The sequence below is a fragment of the Narcine bancroftii genome, chromosome 9 (genome assembly GCF_036971445.1).
Source record: "Narcine bancroftii isolate sNarBan1 chromosome 9, sNarBan1.hap1, whole genome shotgun sequence".
In the NCBI taxonomy this organism is placed as follows: Eukaryota; Metazoa; Chordata; class Chondrichthyes; order Torpediniformes; family Narcinidae; genus Narcine; species Narcine bancroftii.
The window spans coordinates 105,164,143-105,185,086 of record NC_091477.1 but is presented as its reverse complement, the minus strand read 5'-3'; the positions used below and the strand labels follow the sequence as shown (position 1 = coordinate 105,185,086).

Below are 20,944 nucleotides of genomic sequence, written 5' to 3'. Positions count from 1 at the left end.
ACAATTTGTGACATTGACTCTGCAATACTAACCTGTCAGATAATCACTTGCAAACATTTAAAGGTATAATTTGTGACACCAGCAAAGATATATCCTACAAGAAGAGTAACGACTCTTAAGACGAGGATGAGCCAACAATTGCTAACTAAGGAAGTTAAAGAATTTGATAGGTTGAAAGAAAAATCTTATATTAGTGGTTGACTTTGAGTCTTTGATAAATCAGAATTCAGAAAAGGACTAAAAATAATCTAAAATAAACCATGAGGGCAAATTAGCAAGAAATGACATTAAAAGCTAATTTAAATATGCAAAGAAAAAAGTCAAACTGAATATAGGACCCTTTGAGAATGAAACTGGGAGTAAAAAGTATGACCTAGAGTTTAATCAAATATTTTTCCTGTCTTTTACACAAAAAAGTATCAGAGATATCTCATCAACACTTAAAAGTACAGAGGGTGGAACTAAAACATCATCTCTTTTACTGGCAAATAAGTATTGTGCAACTATTGAGGCTAAAGACTACCAAGTCCCCAAGAACAGATGCTTGGATCCTAAAAGTAGTGAGAGAGATAGTGGATGCAGTGGTTGCAATCTTCCATTTTTTTTTTAAATTAAGCTCATGGTCCAGAGAGTAGCACAACAATCATTGCCCTTCTGCATTCTTTGGAGCCATGTAAAGCTAAAGTAGGCTAATCAACATATAGAAAAAAAAAATCAGCAAATCTGCCACTGTAAAATCCTCCAAACCCATTGACAGGAAAAGCGAAATAATGTCTATGTCCATTCCCAAGCCGACATCAAGACTGTTCTCACTCAAATAGATCAGGTGAAGGGCCACTATGTCCATACGTCCAATGCCAGTCCCCCAAAACAAGCTCTCTATTCTGAGCTCCAACACAGCCAGATATTCCAATGAGGAGAAAAAAAAAATGTTCTTGAAGCCTTCTTGAAAATACCACATCCTCACCAACTCATAGGAGCCTCCAAGCCTATGAGCAATCATGATGTAGAATCTGAGAAGTCATTTCGTACCCTGAATTTCAGCAGGTAGCACGCAATAGTCAAATGCAAATAGAAGGCACCAGTAACAAACTTAACAACCCACCCGTCCACCTTATCAAAGACCACCTGCCTCCACTATGACTGGGGTGCAGTGAAAGAAAATATATTCAGTCCTGAAGACTTGGTGGGAATAAGTCTGAAATGACATTTAAGCAGCAATGTTTTTCCACATTCAGACCTGCATAGCTCTCTGTAATGTAACCATATTCATGAAATGTGCTATGAGGCTTTTAAAGAGTTTGGTGATAAGACTTAAAGCAACTTATTGGGATTTATTTCTATTTTTTAATGACCTATTAGGAGTTTCAGATGGCTTGGTGGCAGCTTTCTATAAATGTCTTTGTTTTTAGTTCCGCACACTAACATTCAACTGGTTGCATCTCTGAAAATGGTTTCTACAACCTTAAACTGCTTCAGCATTAGCACATGTCCACATTTGGTGAATCAACAGATCTAATTAATGACCTCTGAGGTCAGTCTCAAAGATACGACATGGGAAAATATATTGAAATACTTGATCTTTACAAAACTGGCAATGAATTAAATATCTAAACCTACCTGTTAAAAGGCTGAGGAGGTATCCTTCCGGATTTATAGGATAACCAACCGTCACCTCATCAAATTCATTTAAAAACTCTTGTTCCTCCACCCAGAACTCTCCTTCCTCCGCCAAGGACTGCAACTGTGCAGCCACAGCTACGTCAATTTTGTTCCAACCATCACCACTATTAAAAATAGCACACATTTTTAATCAGGACATACTTACAATAAACCCTTGGTGAATTGCATTTAATTTTAAAGTGTAGTATCTAGAAAGTGTAAATGAGATGGAGGGTTTAAAAGAATTTGAATACCTGTAACCAATGTGATTCAATTTCAACTATCATTGAAACTCTGTACTTTTAACTAATATTTGAGTTGATTGTATTTAGTCAATCAGATTATAAAAATCCTGCACCTGTAATGGGCGGCATTGTTAGCACAATACTGTTACAGCACAAGCGACCTGGGCTCGTATCTGTAAGGAGTTTGTACGTTCTCCCCATGTCTGTGTGGGTTCCCTCTGGGTACCCTGGTTTCCTCTTTCTCTTCAAAACATACTGGGGTTGTAGGTCAATTTGGGTCTAAATTTAAACATTTTAAAAATGGGAAGGGATAATAATTGCAGAAGAATTGGAAACTGGGCAAGTGATAGTCTGAACACTAAGTATTATGCTCTGTTGAATAGCATGAGTACATGCTGTTCAGTGTAGATAGAACAGCTTTCAAAGTTCTATGGCTATAGGAATGGATAGGGGTCTGTAGGGAAAAGAAATTCCAATTCTGGTTCTGAACCTACTAAATCAAGCAGAACAGTTCAGGTTGTCAATTATGTACTTAAAGAAGGGAGGGGAATGGAGACAGTTGCTACTTTGGAAGGAAAAGATAAATTATCTATTTTCTTTACAGTAGTCCAGTGAAATTAATTCCTTCGCTTATCAAATCATTCACTTTCAGGTCATTTTCTTGGGTGGGTTTTAGCCCAGCAGAGCTTTCACTAATTGTAGAACATTTAGTTTTCACCAGGAATCACAGCAAACATCAAACAACTCAAGCCTTAGTAAGTGCTACTGATCACCTTTGTTTTACAAATACAAATTAACTGCCTTCAGGTTATATTGATAAGCAGGAAATATAATTTAAACCTAGAGATTCCACGACAATTCATAATTTTTCGGTGCAGAAATCATAATGTCAATAGAAATCACTCAAATATTCTCTAAATATTAGTCAAGTTATTGTATTTACTGCAGAATGATTTGCATCAGTCAGTTGAGTCTTTGACAATAGTCTACTGGCTTTAATAAACAGTAGCTTACGACGAAAAAAAATCAGGTTCCACACAAGTACTGACTGCTGATTACGGTTGTAATCTCCCAGCATGCCATGCTGGGAGAGTTCAGGAGTGAATATGGCTTATAGTGGTACTAGAAAATGGGCTAAAAACTTATTTTACTCTATTATTTCAAATTTCAGCTGATATGATTCACATTTTCAAACTGTATTCAGATTCGGAAAGAAAGAGAATAAAATTAAAACACTGAATATCAGGAGTAGAATTTTCCAAAGAAGCTATTAGAGTGTCAAATACTGAAGGAGGAAGATCATCGCCTACATGACATGAGATTTCAGCTCTCAATGGAAGCTCATCAAGTACCCCAGTAGTTCAAAGGTCATTTGATAATTTAGAAATCTTTGCAAAGAATATGTGAATAATCATACTCTTATCATGCTTGATTTGCTTTAAATACATCAATAAATTCTGTCATTAAAGCACTAAAGTTGTCAGGCATATAATATTTAATTTGATTATAAGTGTCGATGAGAAGCAATTGCTTCAACCAATATGTAAAGATTCTACTCTGCTGGTAAAATGACAGATTATGATGGTGGTTGCAGTACCTTGTGGCTTCAGAAGCTTGATTTGCACTATTAGTGAAACTGGTAATGTTTTTGGAGACTATTAATAGTCTCCCAGAGTTATGTCAGAACAAGGGTGCAAAATGAGATGAAGTAAACCTTCAATAAAATCTTACTACAGGTACATGATCCTTCATCCGGACATCTAAAATCCGGAAAGCTCCAAAACCCAGTAAGTGGGGAGAGAGGCAGCCAGCGCTTGGGGGAGGCGGCTGAGGGACTGGCGCTTGGGGGAGACGACCAGGCGGCTGAGGGACCGGCACTTGGGAAGATGGCCAGGTGACTGGAAGGGGGTGAGGGTGGATATGGCAGCACAATTCAGGTGGGCTTTCCGAAATCTGGAAAAATCCAAAATTCGGAACACACTGTCCCCCAAGGGTTCCGGCTAAAGGATCGTGTACCTGTACTGAGTATCCCCAGAAGAGCTTGTCAAGATGAGGCTCAAATGTGCTCAACCACACGATATTCAAAATAAAGCCCTCGTGCTCTAACTTGATTATTGTCAATAATGTTTTTAAGCAGATTGCACGATAATTACCTTTGATGGGCTGAAGTAGCATTGAAATGAAATGAAAGGCAAAAACAGCTCCACTGAGCTCATATCATTTGAAAGACAATATTAATGGTGTTACCCTTCCTGCCAGGAGCCATTCCAACATCTTCTATCCCACAAGTTTCTTATCCTTAGCAAACTGACCACATCATCTTTGAGTCCACTAATGTTCTTCATATCTACAACAATGAAGGCATGAAATTCTGCGTGTTCATTGGATCCTGGAGGTCAAATAGCATAAAATCATATTATACACAAATTAATTTATGCCAATCATCACATTGGTTTATCACAATATAACTCTGGTTATTTTCCATTTTTTGCAACTTGTGGCTTTACCTTTTGTGGACCCATGAACGGAGCAGCTTATAAAGCTTTTATCTATCAAATCCTTCATCAACTCAAATGTTGATTTTTCAGAGAAACTGACATGATTATTCTTCTCATTGTTTTTTCTATAATTCTTTAGAGTCCATCGATCAACCAGGCCTCCTGTGACGTCTACCAGAGCTTCAGCCACTTGTCCAGCCCAAAGCTTTTCATAGCAACCATGGAATCTTTGAAAAGAGCAATAACTACCTTTATCAATGTCCTCACCAAATACAATGCAATTTAAATTCATCTTATGTTTGAATTATAGACACAAAATACTTTAAAAACAGTAAACAAATTGCTGATGGATAAAGATTGGTCAAATTTTACCTCAACAGTTAAAAGAATCTAGCTTCAGGCTTTCAAGTCATTAACAAGACAAGGATTTTTAAAACACCCATGTTCAGATTCATCTTACACATCAATAGATCTTGTTCATCGAGGTGGTTGGTGGGGCCAACAGATAAACTGTTCTTTGACCATAAAGCCGAGCTCAATAAATCAATGAGAAATTGAAAAAAAAGTGAGAGTGAAAAAAAGAAAAGGAACAGAGGAATTACTTTTTAATAAGAGCACAGGGTTCAGAAATAGCAAAGGCAGCCAAGAAGCCTCGAAGATAAGGAACACTTCCCTTAACAAAGACAAAATAAATAAAATTCAAAGATGTTAAAATTGCACATTTTGGCCAAAAATGACCATAAGCCAGTGTGTAAATAGTTCAATACATCGGTGCAAGTTTTGGCTTAATACTCAGGTAAAATTAGTGAAGAGCAAATTCAGTGAACCAGTTTGGCATCCGTCCCATTTTATCCAGTAAGACTATACTTGACTCATTGTAAACTATCCCTTTATACTGAGCACACGACTGCTGCTTGTATTCCCTCATCAGGGCATTCTGATGCATGCATGATATCTGGCTAGTCCCCATGTCATAAGATTCTTTATTCTAACAAATAGCTCACTAAAACAAGCATTCCTCTGGTTTACAAGAATTACAATAACTCGAAAAGCTGGAGTACAATGTTATTTTCTCATTTATATAATGAATGAAAACAATGCATATATGGAGAAAATGCAAATAGAAATATGAATTTTTTGAGAAGTGCAGTGAAATGTCACAATTAAACATTACTTTAGATCACTTAAAATTCCTTACTTGGCATATGCTTTTTCCAATAATGGTAACCAAAACACCTCTTCAGAGCGACAAGAAGAAAGCCAGAGCCTACGACCGATACATGGCAACCGATTGTCTATTATAACCTCAACCCATTGTCCAAACTTCCAAAATCTACATTTTAAACATCCTGATTGCATCCACAAATCCTGGCCTGGGGGTATTACCTGGGTTATACATAAAGAGGTTAAGATGTAGCAAAAACAAAGGTAAAAAAAATAATGTTACCAACATTGTATAGTAAAACTCCCGTTATCTGGAATTCAAGCAACCAGCCAAAAAATAAGCACAGAAAATTAATAGGTAAAAAAATATGTAAATTTAAAATTGGCACCCCACCGTGGTTAGTTCACCAATCACACAACATACAATCTAAAGCAACTGGAAAATTCATTTATCCAGCATCTACCAATCCCCACAAGTGCCAGATACTGGGGGTTTTGCTGTATTATTAAAAGTTGAGTGAGGTCTTTAAGGGTAAAATGATTTAATCACAGCAGTCTGGGATGTTAGTTATCTCCCCATCTCCCATATTTTCTTAATTAATGTCTATGCTTTCACTGATAAAATAATGCCCACGACATCACTGTCTGTCTAAACTCGGGCCATTCTATTTCTTCCAGCATGTCCTGGGTACAGTCTGCCATTGGCTATCTGGCTCCCAGCTAATTGATGCGATTCTATTATTGTCACATAATTCTACATTTAGAATGCAACATACATGAAATTCTTTAACTTTTGTCTGCCATAAGGCAGACAGAGTCGTCACTTTGTCCAGCGCTCCCTCACAGAAACCTACAGCATCTGATGTTTTTAGGTGGTTTCCCCTCCAAGTCCTGAGCCAGCTTAGCATCCAAGATCAGACAATCTTAGGTGTATTCAGGCTCTTGGGTGCTGAAGACTGTGTCCCTCTTCACTAACTGTCATGTTTTGACAGCCAATGAACGTCCAGGACATTCACAAGCATTCAAAATCATTTGGGGCCTGTTTAAAAACAATATTAAATTAATAAACATTTTGGAAGTTACAACACTGAAAAGTGCAGAGACACAAATGGATATATACACATAAAAATTTCAATGTATTTCAAAATATGAATTTAAATCAAATCCTCAAATCACCTACCTAACCCAGAACAAGCTCAGTGGGCACATTTCCCTCTGTGAATGCTGGGAAATCTGCAGATGCTGGCTTGGGTCCATTGGTCCATTCAGCCTAGCACTCGGCTAGGCTGAAAATTCCACATCAGCCTCTATTCATGAATAGCTAGTTATGGGCCTATCTGCCATCATGTTTAGCAAGATATCACCAGTAAGTTTCTTTATAAGAGATTGCAAACTACTGGCAGGACCCAGTCTGATAGCATATGTATCATGGGAAATTTTTTAAATTTAGACATTCAGCCCACAAGTCCATACTGCCCAATTTACACCAACTTAACCTACATCCCCAGTACGTTTTGGAGGGAACCAGAGTCCCCGATGAAAACCCACGCAGACATGGAGCGAACGTACAAACTCCTTACAGACAGCGTAGGTTGCAAACCCCAGTTCTGATCACTGGTACCGTAAAGGCTTTGCGCTAACTGCTACCCTAACCATGCCACCCTACCTTCTCTCTGGTGACTGACAAATGTGGAATGCTGTCCATATTCTACGAATGAAGTGGAAATCTCGGTCATCTCAAAGGCATTCTGGGCCTTTTTAAAGAGCTTCAAAAGCTAACGACACAAGGCATTTCCTGGCAATTCAACTTTATGATATTTCCGATCAATATTAAAACATATGCCATACAAATAAGTAATTAAATTTGGATGGACTTGCAGGAAATTTGAATGGTTTCTAAGCTAATTGTGTATTCTTTAAGGTTAAGTCAATTCTGGTTTCAATAAATTATCTAAAAATATCTTCCTCCTGTTTTTAGACCAAGCAGTAGCTCTGTGTAAGCTTGTATTTCTGTCAACACTAAGTGAAACAGCAAGGAAGCTACAAAAGTGCTCATTGAATAAGCGGGAACAAGTAATGGCACATCACCAATTTCAAATTAGAAAAGGAAAAATCAATGCAAGATACATTGGGTAAAGTTTCATGATTTTATCTCAAAGAATTTTGTTTGACAACCATGCATTTTGCACTGAAACATGAAATTTTAGACAGAAAATATGATCACTGAATGCACAGACCATTATGATCTATATTATTAGTTGAATTTTAATGATGAAATGTCATTGGAAACATTTATTGTAAATTCAAAAGAGCAAAATTAGAACTATTTTTAAAACTAATTATATAATGCCTGCACTATACAAGGGGTTCTGTATCAGTAAGAGACATAATTACCATATATACTTGTGTAAAAGTTGATCTCATGTAAAAGTCGACCACCTATTTTTGGTCAAAAAATCTTGAATTTTCCTCATCTCTCATGTAAAAGTCAACCCCAGTTCTTCACCTGTACATAAACATCACGAAGAGGAAATGAATGGCTTAGGATGACGAAACTATTTGTAAATCCCAATCACTTACACTGTAACAGTGTGTGCTAACCATTACCCCTACTGTGGTGCCCTAAGCCATTTTTTATGTTAAATTTAAGGATACTGTATCTGAGGGGCTGAAATTCACAATAGAATCCACAATCCCATATCAGTAGCAGAAGTCCAAATGATCTCTAAACAAATAAAAAGCAAAAACATAATGAATTAAAACAATAATACAGAGTGAGAGCTTACTTGTCCCTCAAGCAAATGCCAAATTGCAGTGTGACATGGATGCGTGGTGACATTGGTAATCGATTGTGAATTTCAACATTATGCAAAAATTATGTCAGGGCAATGATTTGACCTCTGTAGCATTTACACTCTCTCAACTGCTTCAGCATATCCATGCTGTAAAATTGCATTTCACAAACCACCACTCTCTCCCCCCCACCCCCCATTACATGCCTGCAGTCAAAAAGCAATCCCCTCTTGTTATAAGGGTGAATCACACCTCCCTCTCTGGTTTCAGCGTCAATAGTAAAGACACTAATGAGATGCTGTGAGGATGCCCATTAGGAAGCAGAATTGATTTTAAAGGGATAGAAAATAAAACTGTTGACATCAAACAATTGGAGGCAAACACACATTTCCTAGCATTTTCAGTTATGCCCTAAAACTGTGAACGCTTTAGAGGAATAAACATAATGATAAAAATCGGCAAGAATTCTCTAGCGCTTGCATTTACAAATAGTTTCGTCATCCTAAGCCATTCATTTCCTCTTCGTGATGTTTATGTACAGGTGAAGAACTGGGGTTGACTTTTACATGAGAGATGAGGAAAATTCAAGATTTTTTGACAAAAAATAGGTGGTCGACTTTTACATGAGATCAACTTTTACACAAGTATATATGGCAATTATGTCTCTTACTGATACAGAACCCCTTGTATAGTGCAGGCATTATATAATTAGTTTTAAAAATAGTTCTAATTTTGCTCTTTTGAATTTACATTAAATGTTTCCAATGACATTTACATTTAATTTCATCATTAAAATCCAACTAATAATATAGATCATAATGGTCTGTGCATTCAGTGATCATATTTTCTGTCTAAAATTTCAGGTTTGTCTGTGAGGAATTTGTACGTTCTCCCCATATCTGTGTGTGTTTTTCCCAGGGGCTCCAGTTTCCTTCCACCTTCCGGGATTGTATGTCAATTGGGTGTAATTGGGCAACATGGGCTTGAAGGCCAAAAGGGTCTGTTACCATTTGTATATCCAAATTTAAATTTAAAAAAAATTCTTAAATTTAACTTTTACTCGAGTATATATAGTGCTTAGCTGAGTTGGTAAGACAAATTCTACATTTCACTGGATAGAGAAGAAACACAGTGAGTAGGCACTTATGACCACAGGAAACCTTAAACTACTCTGCAGCTAAGTAAGTATTTTTAGAAGGGAATACGACAGACTTGCAGTAAACAATCAGCGGGCGAGTGAAAAAGGACAAAGCAGAGAGAGGAAGCATGTTAGTTTTATGCACAGATGTTGGGTGCGTGGCAGATAGCACAAAGAGGGTACTTGATAGAGTGAGGCCAGGCAAGATTGATGAGTTGATAAGCCGTTGATGAAACTTCTCAGTTAACAGGATAACCAAGGGACATGATGCTTGATTAACAGAAACAAGTTTTTCAACTCTATCAAATAGTTTATTGTCACATCTACTGAGATGCAGTGGAAAATGTCAGCCCCTGTTTAGATATAATAGCGAGTACAAAATTAAAAATACAGAGTGTTACAGAACAAAATTTATTAAAACAATGCATGGGTAATTTTATTAATGGGAGGCCGGTTCAAAAGTCCAAGAGCAGTAGGGACAAAACTGATCTTCAATTGTGTGGTGTGTACTCTCAAACTTCTACCCACTGGTGGAAGGAGAAGAGAGTGTAACTGGGGTAGGATAGGTCTTTTAATATATTGGCTGCTTTCCTGAGAAATGTAAAATGTAGACAGTAAATTGTGGTGCTAGGGAGAGCAGTTCCTGTGGTGCACCCATAAAATTTGATGAGGCATCGAATTACTTTAGGCTTCTTAGGAATTAGAAGTGCTGGCGTGATTTCTTGGCTGTAAAGTGGTTGGACCAAACAGACGGTTGGTGACATTCACACCAAGAAACTTAAAGCTACACTGTGTACATTCAAGAGGGAAATGTATGTGTGTATTTTGGTTAATATGGTTCATAGTGTGAAAAATAAAAAATATTAAAAAAAAGAAACTTAAAGCTGTCTACCATCTCGACTTCAACGTCATTAATGAGTAAATGCTTCACTTGCTGACATTGTTGTCCTGTAACTCTCAATGTGTATTCAAATTTCAAACTTTGTCAAGCTCTAACCTGATCCCCGATAACATCTGACAGCCAGGAATGTCACAAAGCACATTCCAATAGACAGATCTTATATCTCAGCCATATTACCATTGTCACATGACCTCTCACGATTGAGACTGTGAACTGGATAGTAGAGGCAGCGTGTAAACTTGTGGTGGCACTCACTTAATGGGCCAGTCACAAGAATGTGTCACTTTAATTCTCCACCCTATTTCCACAACAGCTTCCTGCAGTGTTTTAACAAGGTCCAACATAAACTTGAGGAACAGTAAATCATCTCCAGATGAGCGCACTGTAGGGTACCTTGACTCAAAAATTAATTGAACAAGTTCAAGTCACTTACTTTCTCTGAAAGTATCAGAACGGACTAGTTCTGCTGCAAGTCATCTAAATAAAGCATTGGCTTTATTTTCTCTTTCTACCACCATAGCCTGGCCTGCTGGACATTTACTATTGGTCTGCACTTCACAGCTTCGACATGTTCCAATGCCTGTCACTTGTTTCTCTTTTTAATCACGTGCATTGAAGAGTCTGAAATTTTACTTGAAGAATCTGTATGGCCTGTTGATTGTTTCAACCATGTTCTGTTTTCATTTCAAATTTCAAGCAACTGTAGTTTTCTTGATTTTTACTTTTGAAGGGTTGACACTTACAGGCCAGCATGACAACATGGGGCAGCATGGTTAGTAAGCAACTGAGGTACAAATCTGTCTCTCTCTGCAAGGAGCTTGTACGTTCTCCTCATGTTGGTTAGTGCAACACTATTACAACACCAGCAACTGAGGTACAAATCTGTCGTTCTCCTCATGTCTGCATGGGTTTCCTTCGGGTGCTCCAGTTTCCCCCCACCCTTCATAAAACGTATCCGGGTTGTAGGACAATTGGGTGTAATTGGCCAGCATGGGCTTGTGGGCCAAAAGGGCCCATTACCATGCTGCATGACAAAATTTTAAAAATTAAAACTAATGTTCCCATGGCAAAGTAGTAACCATATAATCTTTTGTAAGGGGATAGGTGTACAGATCAGAGAACGAAAAAAAAACAAAATGCTTCTCTTTTCATCTTCAAGATTAACCACATCCACCCCTGAAGTTAGATATCTGATATGAGAAAAAGACCCTCTAATAAATAAAACATCCTTCAATTCTGGCTTGAACTATCAGCTTTATTATTTTAGGACTGAACCACGCCGTGGAAGAATGATGGTAGAGAATGACCCTCGTATACACTTGTTCTTTTGTTATTTTTAAATAATTCACCTCCATCCACCACCTGTGGCATTCAAACGTTTTGGAAAAAATGAAGTCCAGGTGCCTTGCAGCATTAACCTATTATTAGATTTCAAATTAAAAAATGCAGCATCTCAAATAGAGATTTATCCCCAGTCCAAAAATAGCTGTCGTAGCAGAAGGGGCAGTCTGGTTGGTGTAGTAGTTAGCGCAATGCCTTTACAGTGCCAGTGATTGGGACCAGAGTTTGTATCCTGCACTGACTGTAAGGAATTTGTACGTTCTCCCCATGTCTGTGTGGGACATGGGGAGGGGTCCAGGGGTTCCGGTTTCCTCCTACCATTCAAAACGTACTGGAGGGTTCAGGTTAATGGTGTGTAAAATGGGCATCACAGACTCATGGGCCAAAAAGACCTGTTACTGTGCTATATGACTGTGATAGTACAGATCTATCACCAATGTACATAGTGTATATAGTTACTGTATCTAGACTGTGCTTACAGCGATTGGCTGAGAGCTAAGCCACACCTATTGTTTGGGCCTTAAAGGGTTGTGTCCCTAGCCAGGTCGGATCATTCCGGACTGGTCGGCCACCTGTGAAGAGCTCCGGTCTTTTGCTAATAAAAGCCTTGGTTTGGATCAACAAGTCTTTGGTTCTTTCGACGAGCTCTACAATTTTATTAGCAAAAAGAATTTTTTTGAAAGTGATGGAGCGTTTAACTCGGCCAGAAAAACTTGATATCGACCCACAGTCAGCTACAGCCTTCAAAGCCTTTAACTTCTGGCTGCTGAACTTTGAAAACTTCCTGAGATTCATTCAGGTAGAGGAGGATAACCAGCGTCTAACAGCATTGCTGTCTATGGTGTCCTTGAGAGTCTACGAGAACATCCAGGATGAGACCACTTACACCGCAGCCATAAAGGTACTGAAAGGACTGTATGATCAACCGGTGAACAGAGTTCATGCCCGGCTCATGCTTGCGTCGAGGAAGCAACAGCCCGGCGAGTCCAGCAGGGCATATTTACAAGTATTAAAGGCATTGGGCAAGGACTGTAACTGTGTGGACAAAACTGCTGCCGAGATCACTAGCGACCTCGTCCGGGATGCCTATGTGGCCGGGCTCCGATCGAACGAAGTGAGGCTGCGTTTGCTCGAACAAGGGGTAGAAAAACTAGAGGACGTGGCCCGGATTGCAATCACAATGGAGGATGCAGCCTTAAAGTCCACCGAGCTCTCTAGGGACTGGACCCCTCGTTCTGATGTGAGTAGAGTGCCCTTCTACCCTACCACCCCCCGAGTTACTGACGGCCTGTCAGCTGCTGCTACCCTGCCCCCTGCGAACCCAAAATGTTATTTCTGCGGGAGGGACAAGCACAGCAGGTCCCAGTGCCCAGCAAGAAAAGCCAGGTGCCAGAAGTGCCTTAAAAACGGCCACTTTGCTGCAGTCTGTAGGTCTAAAATGGCCGCCAGCAAACACAGTGCCTCGTGTGAAGCTCAACCGCCACTATCCCATTCAAACTCTTCTTCCCCAGAGCTCTCGTCCAATGAGAGCGAGGGCTCCCCTGCACGGCAACGCCTGACGTCACGGAGACGCCGAACCCGGAAGGGGCAACCCACCGTCGCAACCATGGTGATGGCCTGCCTCTCGCCCCCGTGCGGAACACTTGACACTACCGCCGCTGCTGCCGCCGCCACAACCACCCCCGGGGCCGACGCTACCGCCGCTGCTGCCGCCGCCGCCACGGACACCCCCAGGGCCGACGCTACCGCCGCTGCTGCCGCCGCCACGGACACCCCCGGGGCCGACGCTACCGCCGCTGCTGCCGCCGCCACAGCCACCGCCACAGCCACCCCCGGGGCCGACGCTACCGCCGCTGCTGCCGCCGCCGCCACGGACACCCCCGGGGCCGACGCTACCGCCGCTGCTGCCGCCGCCACGGACACCCCCGGGGCCGACGCTACAGCCGCTGCTGCCGCCGCCACGGACACCCCCGGGGCCGACGCTACCACCGCTGCTGCCGCCGCCACAGACACCCCCGGGGCCGACGCTACCGCCGCCGCAGCCACCCCCGCGGCCAACCAGGTGTTCACCCTAGCGTCCATCGCTGACGACCGCCAGGGCCCGACCGCCGATCGCGAGCAACTACAAACCCCACTACTTACCATTCACCCGCCACAACAGCACTTCCGGGAGGTTCTCCAACCTGCTCCTCGAGCGTTGACTACGTCATCCCGTTGCGTGACGTCATCCCGTTGCGTGACGTCATCGCGCAAAACTCGCCTGTCAACTGCTTCAATAACATTAAACCAGCAATGCTCTCATCCCCTCACCAGAGCAATGGAACTGATTAAAGTGCATGGACACTACACCAATTGCTTATTTGACTCTGGGTCAACTGACAGTTTTATCCAGCCAGATCTGGCCCTCCGTTGGGGACTTGACATTATCCCCACTACCCAGAGGATCTCATTAGCGACGAGGTCGCACTCGACTGGGATAAAGGGGTATTGCATTGCCACGCTGGAAGTACAGGGCGTGACGGTCACCCACTTTAAATTATTCGTCCTTCCCCAATTGTGCGCCCCAGTGTTGCTGGGATTAGACTTCCAGTGTCAGTTCCAAACGGTGTCCCTACACTTTGGGGGACCCCACGCCCCCCTCTCGGTCTGCCATCGCCCCACTCCCGAAGCACCCGAGCAACCCGCCCCCGTGCCCCGGGGCCAATCCTGCGGCCTTTCCACACTCCGGATTGCCCCGCCAGCACTCTTCGCAAACCTCACCCCTGGCTGGAAGCCTGTGGCCACCAAAAGTCGGCAATATAGTTACGAAAACAGGCAATTCATTAGGAGTGAGGTGCGTAGATTGCTGGATGAGGGCATCATCGAACCCAGTTCAAGCCCCTGGAGAGCCCAGGTGGTGGTTGTCAAGAATGGGGAAAAACTACGGATGGTGGTCGACTATAGCCAGACCATTAACCGCTTCACACTCCTGGATGCGTACCCCCTGCCACGCATCACGGATGTGGTGAACCAGATCACCCGGTACTGCATTTTCTCCACTATTGACCTACGTTCGGCCTACCACCAGCTCCCGATCCGCTGCGAGGACCGACCATTCACGGCCTTTGAAGCGAATGGGCGGCTATATCAATTTCTCAGGGTACCATTCGGGGTCACAAATGGTGTCTCGGTCTTCCAGCGGGAAATGGACAGGATGGTGGACCAGAACGGGCTAACCGCTACCTTCCCGTATCTGGACAATATCACCATCTGCGGCCACGACATGCAGGACCATGACGCCAACCTAGACAAATTTCTTCAAACTGCCCGTCAGCTAAACCTGACTTACAATTTGGACAAGTGTGTTTTCCGGACCACACGACTCGCTATTCTAGGTTGTGTGGTGGAAAACGGGATAGTCATGCCAGATCCTGACCGCATGCGTCCCTTAATGGACTTACCCCCCCCACATACCCAGAAAGCTCTCAAACGCTGCCTGGGCCTTTTCTCGTATTATGCCCAATGGGTTCCAAACTACGCCGACAAGGCACGTCCTCTTATCAAGACCACCTCTTTTCCCCTCTCGACCGAAGCCACAGCGGCTTTCGATCGAATCAAATCTGACATCGCTGCTGCGACGCTGCACGCGATCGATGAGTCTGTCCCGTTTCAAGTCGAGAGCGATGCATCCGACTTCGCCCTGGCAGCCACCTTGAACCAGGCCGGTCGGCCTGTAGCCTTCTTCTCCAGAACCCTCCAGGGTCCGGAGAGTAGACACTCCTCGATCGAGAAGGAGGCCCAGGCCATAGTTGAAGCGGTACGTCGTTGGAGACATTACCTCGCTGGGAGGCGCTTTACACTGTTGACTGATCAATGCGCGGTCTCCTTCATGTTCAGCAACACCCAGCGTGGTAAGATAAAAAACGACAAAATCGCCAGATGGAGAATCGAACTCTCCACCTTTAACTATGACATCCTGTACCGGCCTGGTAAGCTCAACGACCCGCCTGACGCGCTCTCCAGGGGGACGTGCGCCAGCATACAGATGGACAGACTACGGAAACTCCATGAGGCGCTCTGTCATCCAGGGGTCACTAGGTTTGCTCACTTTGTCAAGGCGCGCAACTTACCCTACACAGTTGAGGAGATCCGCTCCATGACCCGAGCCTGTTCGGTGTGCGCCGAATGCAAGCCCCACTTCTTCCGTCCGGATAACTCCCACGTCATCAAAGCCACCCGCCCTTCGAGCGTCTTAGCGTAGACTTTAAGGGACCCCTACCGTCGACCAACCGTAATACCTACATCCTTACGGCCATCGACGAATACTCCCGCTTCCCATTCGCTGTGGCCTGCCCAGACACCACTGCCACCTCAGTGATACAGGCCCTTCACAGTATTTTCACCATCTTCGGGTACCCCAATTCCATCCACAGTGATAGGGGGTCCTCATTCATGAGTGCAGAGCTGCAACAGTACCTTCTGGAGTGTGGTATTGCTTCAAGCAGGACCACGAGCTATAACCCACGCGGTAATGGCCAGGTCGAGAGGGAGAATGCCACCATATGGAGAGCGGTTACACTGGCTCTCCGGTCTAAAGGTCTCCCCACCTCTCACTGGCAGGAGGTTCTCACTAGTGCCTTACACTCCATCCGCTCCCTCCTATGTACTGCAACAAATGCCACCCCCCACGAAAGGATGTTCCTTTTCCCGAGGAAATCCGAATCGGGAACCACTGTACCGGCATGGCTCACCGTCCCTGGCCCTGTCCTTTTGCGACGCCACGTCCGGCACTCAAAGAACGACCCCTTGGTCGACCGAGTGACTCTACTCCACGCGAACCCACATTACGCATACGTGGAGTTCCCAGACGGGCGGGAGGACACTGTTTCGGTGCGGGACCTAGCTCAGGACGCGGTAGACCCAGCAAACCCCCCAACTCCTTATGCTCCAGGCCCCGTGCCGCAACAGAAGGACCAACAGCACCCCAATGACTCGGGCCACCCTGCCGACAAAACGACTGGGGAATTGAGCGACGGAGCAGTCGCACCCGATGAGCCCGCTGGCGACACCACTCCAGCGACCCCAATCCCGGAACCACGGCGGTCACGCCGGATGGTCAGACCCCCTGACCGCTACAGTCCTTGACCTACCCCTTCCTTTTCATTCTCTCCCTCGTTTTTGTTTTTTTTTTCCAGGGTCAATTCTCCAAGAAGGGGTGAATGTGATAGTACAGATCTATCACCAATGTACATAGTGTATATAGTTACTGTATCTAGACTGTGCTTACAGCGATTGGCTGAGAGCTAAGCCACACCTATTGTTTGGGCCTTAAAGGGTTGTGTCCCTAGCCAGGTCGGATCATTCCGGACTGGTCGGCCACCTGTGAAGAGCTCCGGTCTTTTGCTAATAAAAGCCTTGGTTTGGATCAACAAGTCTTTGGTTCTTTCGACGAGCTCTACAATGACTAAATTTTTAAAAATTAAAATCGCAAGTGAATGTTTTACATTCATTTTATCAATATCAAAATTTGCTTTATATGCCTTCAACTGAAGTACCTTTTCTAACAGCAGTCTGTTTTTCTGCAAAGCTTCACAAGCACATAAGAACCAGCAATCTCCCAAAAGGCCTTGCTTGATCTGTCCATCCTGCACTTTGTCAGGAAATAATTTAGCAGATTTGGAAATTTCCTAAAAATTCAATAAATCAAACAAAAGATCAATTCAGCAGAGGATTTAGACTCTAACTCATGCAGAAAAAAATCTGTTCGTTGTTTCTTAAAAACTTGCACAATAAATTAATGCAGGTTCAGGATTAGATTAGAATTAAGATCATTCACAGTTCAAAAGGGTTATGTCATTCAGGTATTCCAAAAATAAGCATTGTACTTGGTCAATTACAGTGTTATAAGGTCACCCTCATGAACATAAGCCCCTGTCTTTCCAGTTCAAGTGTTTCATTCATTTTCATTCTCCTGATAATCCCATAACTCTTGCAAAATCGTTTTGTAGATATACTGTACTACTTTCCTTTCTCAAGTTCCTGCTGAATCTGCCCCAAGCATCCCAACTCAGAGTACTTTCCTCCATCGTCACGGATTCATTTGCCAATTCTGTTTGCGGAACAGAAAGAGCTTACCTTGATTTACACTAACAAAACGTTTTATGAATTTGAACATGAATAAATTATTCTTAATCGTTTCAACTGTATGAGATCAACTACAGCTTCCCTCATTTTATCACATGTTGAAATGTCTCATTCTAGTGCTCAAATTTGAATACTCCACATGATACAAACTCAAATGATTTATAAAGTTTCGTATAAGTTTCTCCTTTTCTTGTTATATTTGCTTCTTTTTATTGAAGCATACTGCTTTAATGGTTTTATCAACTTATCTTGCCATCTTCAAGTACCTCAGTGTTTGAAGCCAAATCTCTGTTCCTGCTCTCCTTGATGGTGCCATTTAATTTTATTCATTTTTCCTTCTTTGTCTCCTTCTAGTAAAGGATGTTATCAGCTATTCCACCCATCTGTCCACAATCTCTTCAAATACACTGCAATCCTCCTTTATATTTGTCTCAGCAGGCAGCACAATTAACGCAATGCCATACAATGCCAGTGACCTAGGTTCAAATATGGCACTATCAGTGGAAGGACTCTGTATGTTCTCCCTCTGTCTGCATGGGTTTCCTCCAACCTTTCAAAAATGTACAGGAATTTAGGTTAACTGGTCTTTTTGGGGGACGTGGATTTGTAGGATAGAAGGCCCTGTTACTGTGCTGTTTCTCTAAATTTTACATTTTTATCTATTGAATATTAATTTCTGCACGTACATGGGTGAGGATGGCGAGAGATCTATCAATAGCACAGTATAATTAAATTCTTTCGATGTTCTGCAGAGAAAAGTATCACAAACATTACAATTTTAAACTTTTCTCCATTTTCTAGGGGAAAGTGTATTCAACTTTCATAATATTCACAGATTTTATCTGATCTGAAACAGTTATTATGCAATAACATACAAAATAATACTATAGTATATTTAAAAGTCTAAAAAAATTATTTGCATGTAAGCAATGTAACCAGCCAACTGCAAGCCTTTAAAAGCATTCATGAAGCATTTTCAAAGCAAAGAGATTCACACCTGTGGTCGCAACCATGTAATTTTCTCACTGAATTTGGCAATGGGTGTAGAATAACTGGAAAAAAGAGATGTGTTTGTAGCAGGGAAGTCAGGATCTTCAAACTGCAAATTCTTTATGGTCTCCATTTCCAAAATTATTATCACAGAAGCTTTCACACATATTCAAAGAAGTCTCAGTAGAATGTGATTTTAGTTTAGTCAGTTTCTTCTTTCAACTGGATTCAAAATCAGAACATTATAAGGTTAGTGGTAGAAACATTTAATGTAATATTTTTCAAATATGGATGAATGAGTAGAAAACATATCACAATGGTAATTCACAAGGCAGCAATGGATGAGAATACCTATTTTGCTCATTTTAGCTTAACCATCTTGAAAGAGCAATAATATCCCTCTGTTTTAGATAAATAATTCCACAATTATCATCTCAGCTATATATCAAAGCCGCACCTACCTTTTTCATCTTGCATCTTTCAGGTGTGACAGAAAATCTGGATCATTGACCCCAAATATTATTCCCTTCAATAGAGTGTATTACTGAATGATGAGGCAGAATGACTTGGTACAGGGATCTCTACAGCAGAAGCCTCAACTTAGGTTAGTTTTACTGTCTAAAATCCTCTGTGATTTGTTTTAGTTGAACACATTAACTTGTACCAAGAACTGGAGAAAGTTTGAAATGTTTATATTTTTTAATGTTTGCATTGTGCATGTGGGTACAAATGTAGAATGTTGTAGTTATAATGTTAAACATGTGCAATTACGAAGGGATGAATGGTGGAAGAGTTGTGCAGAGTGGTCAGGGAAAATAGGCTAAAGAAAAGGTCAACAGATGAGTAGTGGCAGATATTTAAACATTACTATTTCATAAGACAAGTATTTATTCCGAGGAGAAAAAGGCTTGATGAGGAAAATTAATTACTGTGGTTAACAAAGGAAGTTAAAGAATGTACTAAACCAAAAATTAAACTAGTGGGAGATAAGAGAATGGAGAATTTTTCAGGATCCAGCAGTGGAGATCTAAGAGGGGAAACAAAATCTGAGGGAACAGATAAATATTAAAGGAAGAAGATATATATATATGTAAAGAGGGTAGCCAAAGTAAGGGTCACAATTTTTACAGTTAAAGACACTGCAAACATCCTAAAGATGAAAAGTGGACTAAGTTTAAGTAGGGGGGGGTTGGAAAAGGTAGGTGGCACCAAGTAAAGGAAGTGGCTGCCAAGATAGTTAGAACCAATAGATGAACATTTTCAAAAGTCAAAGGATCATTAAGGTATCAGTAGATTGTGAAACCACAAATGTGATGCCCTAGTTCAAGAGTGAGGGAGAGAAAAAGTAGGAAACTGTAGGGTGGTTAACAGCTGTTGTTGGTGAGATATCAAAGCCTATTATCATGAAAGAAATTTTAAAAAAGCTAAATACAAACATGATTTAATGAAAGGGATATCGTGCTTGACAAATTTGCTGCTCTTTGAGGATACTTATTAGAGGGAAACCTATTAGAGGTGCAATCTATTAGAAGACATTCAATATGGTTCCAATAAAAGGCTAGTGCATAATACAAGAGCTCGTGGTGTTAGAGGAAGTATGCTACCTTGGAATGAAAGCTGGTTATCACATTGAAGATAGAGTCAGAATTTGTTGATCTTTTTCAGACTAGAAAGATGCAATGAGGATCACTCCTTGGACTTCAACAATTATTGACATGGTAGAGAGGGCACAGTTGAAGCATCCACGATTCCAAAAATTATGAAAATAGCGGGCAAAATATTCTGCAATGAATATGCTATTATCCAGAATTCAAGTAACCGGCAGCCTGAAGTAACCATCAAAAAAAAAATTACAAACATTTAAAATTGGTGCCCCTGACCAGTTAGTTTCCCAATAATGCAACGTGCAATCTCAAGAAGATTGAATTGAAGGCAAAAAAAACACATGGTTAATGGCAGGATTCTTATCCAAGTGGATCTTTGGATCCAATTCCATAGATCCCCCAAGGTGATAGGGGCTTGGAATACATTACTGGGGTTGATGGTGGAGGATGATACAATTAGGATATTTTAAAAACTCTTCGAGAGG

General features: G+C 41.8%; 1 protein-coding gene across 2 annotated transcripts in view; it reads right to left on the bottom strand.

Moving 5' to 3' along the window:
• Positions 1–20,944, bottom strand: part of capn10 (calpain 10) — a 36,525-nt gene that overhangs the window by 11,338 nt on the left and 4,243 nt on the right. Inside the window, exons 2-7 of one of the 2 annotated variants that reach the window (XM_069897151.1) lie at positions 18,863–19,077; positions 17,277–17,408; positions 5,604–5,791; positions 4,415–4,632; positions 4,155–4,296; positions 1,621–1,787 (exon numbers count right to left, since the gene is read on the bottom strand). In XM_069897151.1, the coding sequence (XP_069753252.1) occupies positions 1,621–1,787; positions 4,155–4,296; positions 4,415–4,632; positions 5,604–5,791; positions 17,277–17,408; positions 18,863–18,988 (973 nt within the window). In that variant the 5' untranslated portion in view covers positions 18,989–19,077. Of the gene's footprint in view, positions 1–1,620; positions 1,788–4,154; positions 4,297–4,414; positions 4,633–5,603; positions 5,792–7,963; positions 8,064–17,276; positions 17,409–18,862; positions 19,078–20,944 lie in introns of those variants that run through there. The other variant, XM_069897152.1, reaches the window with a different exon arrangement.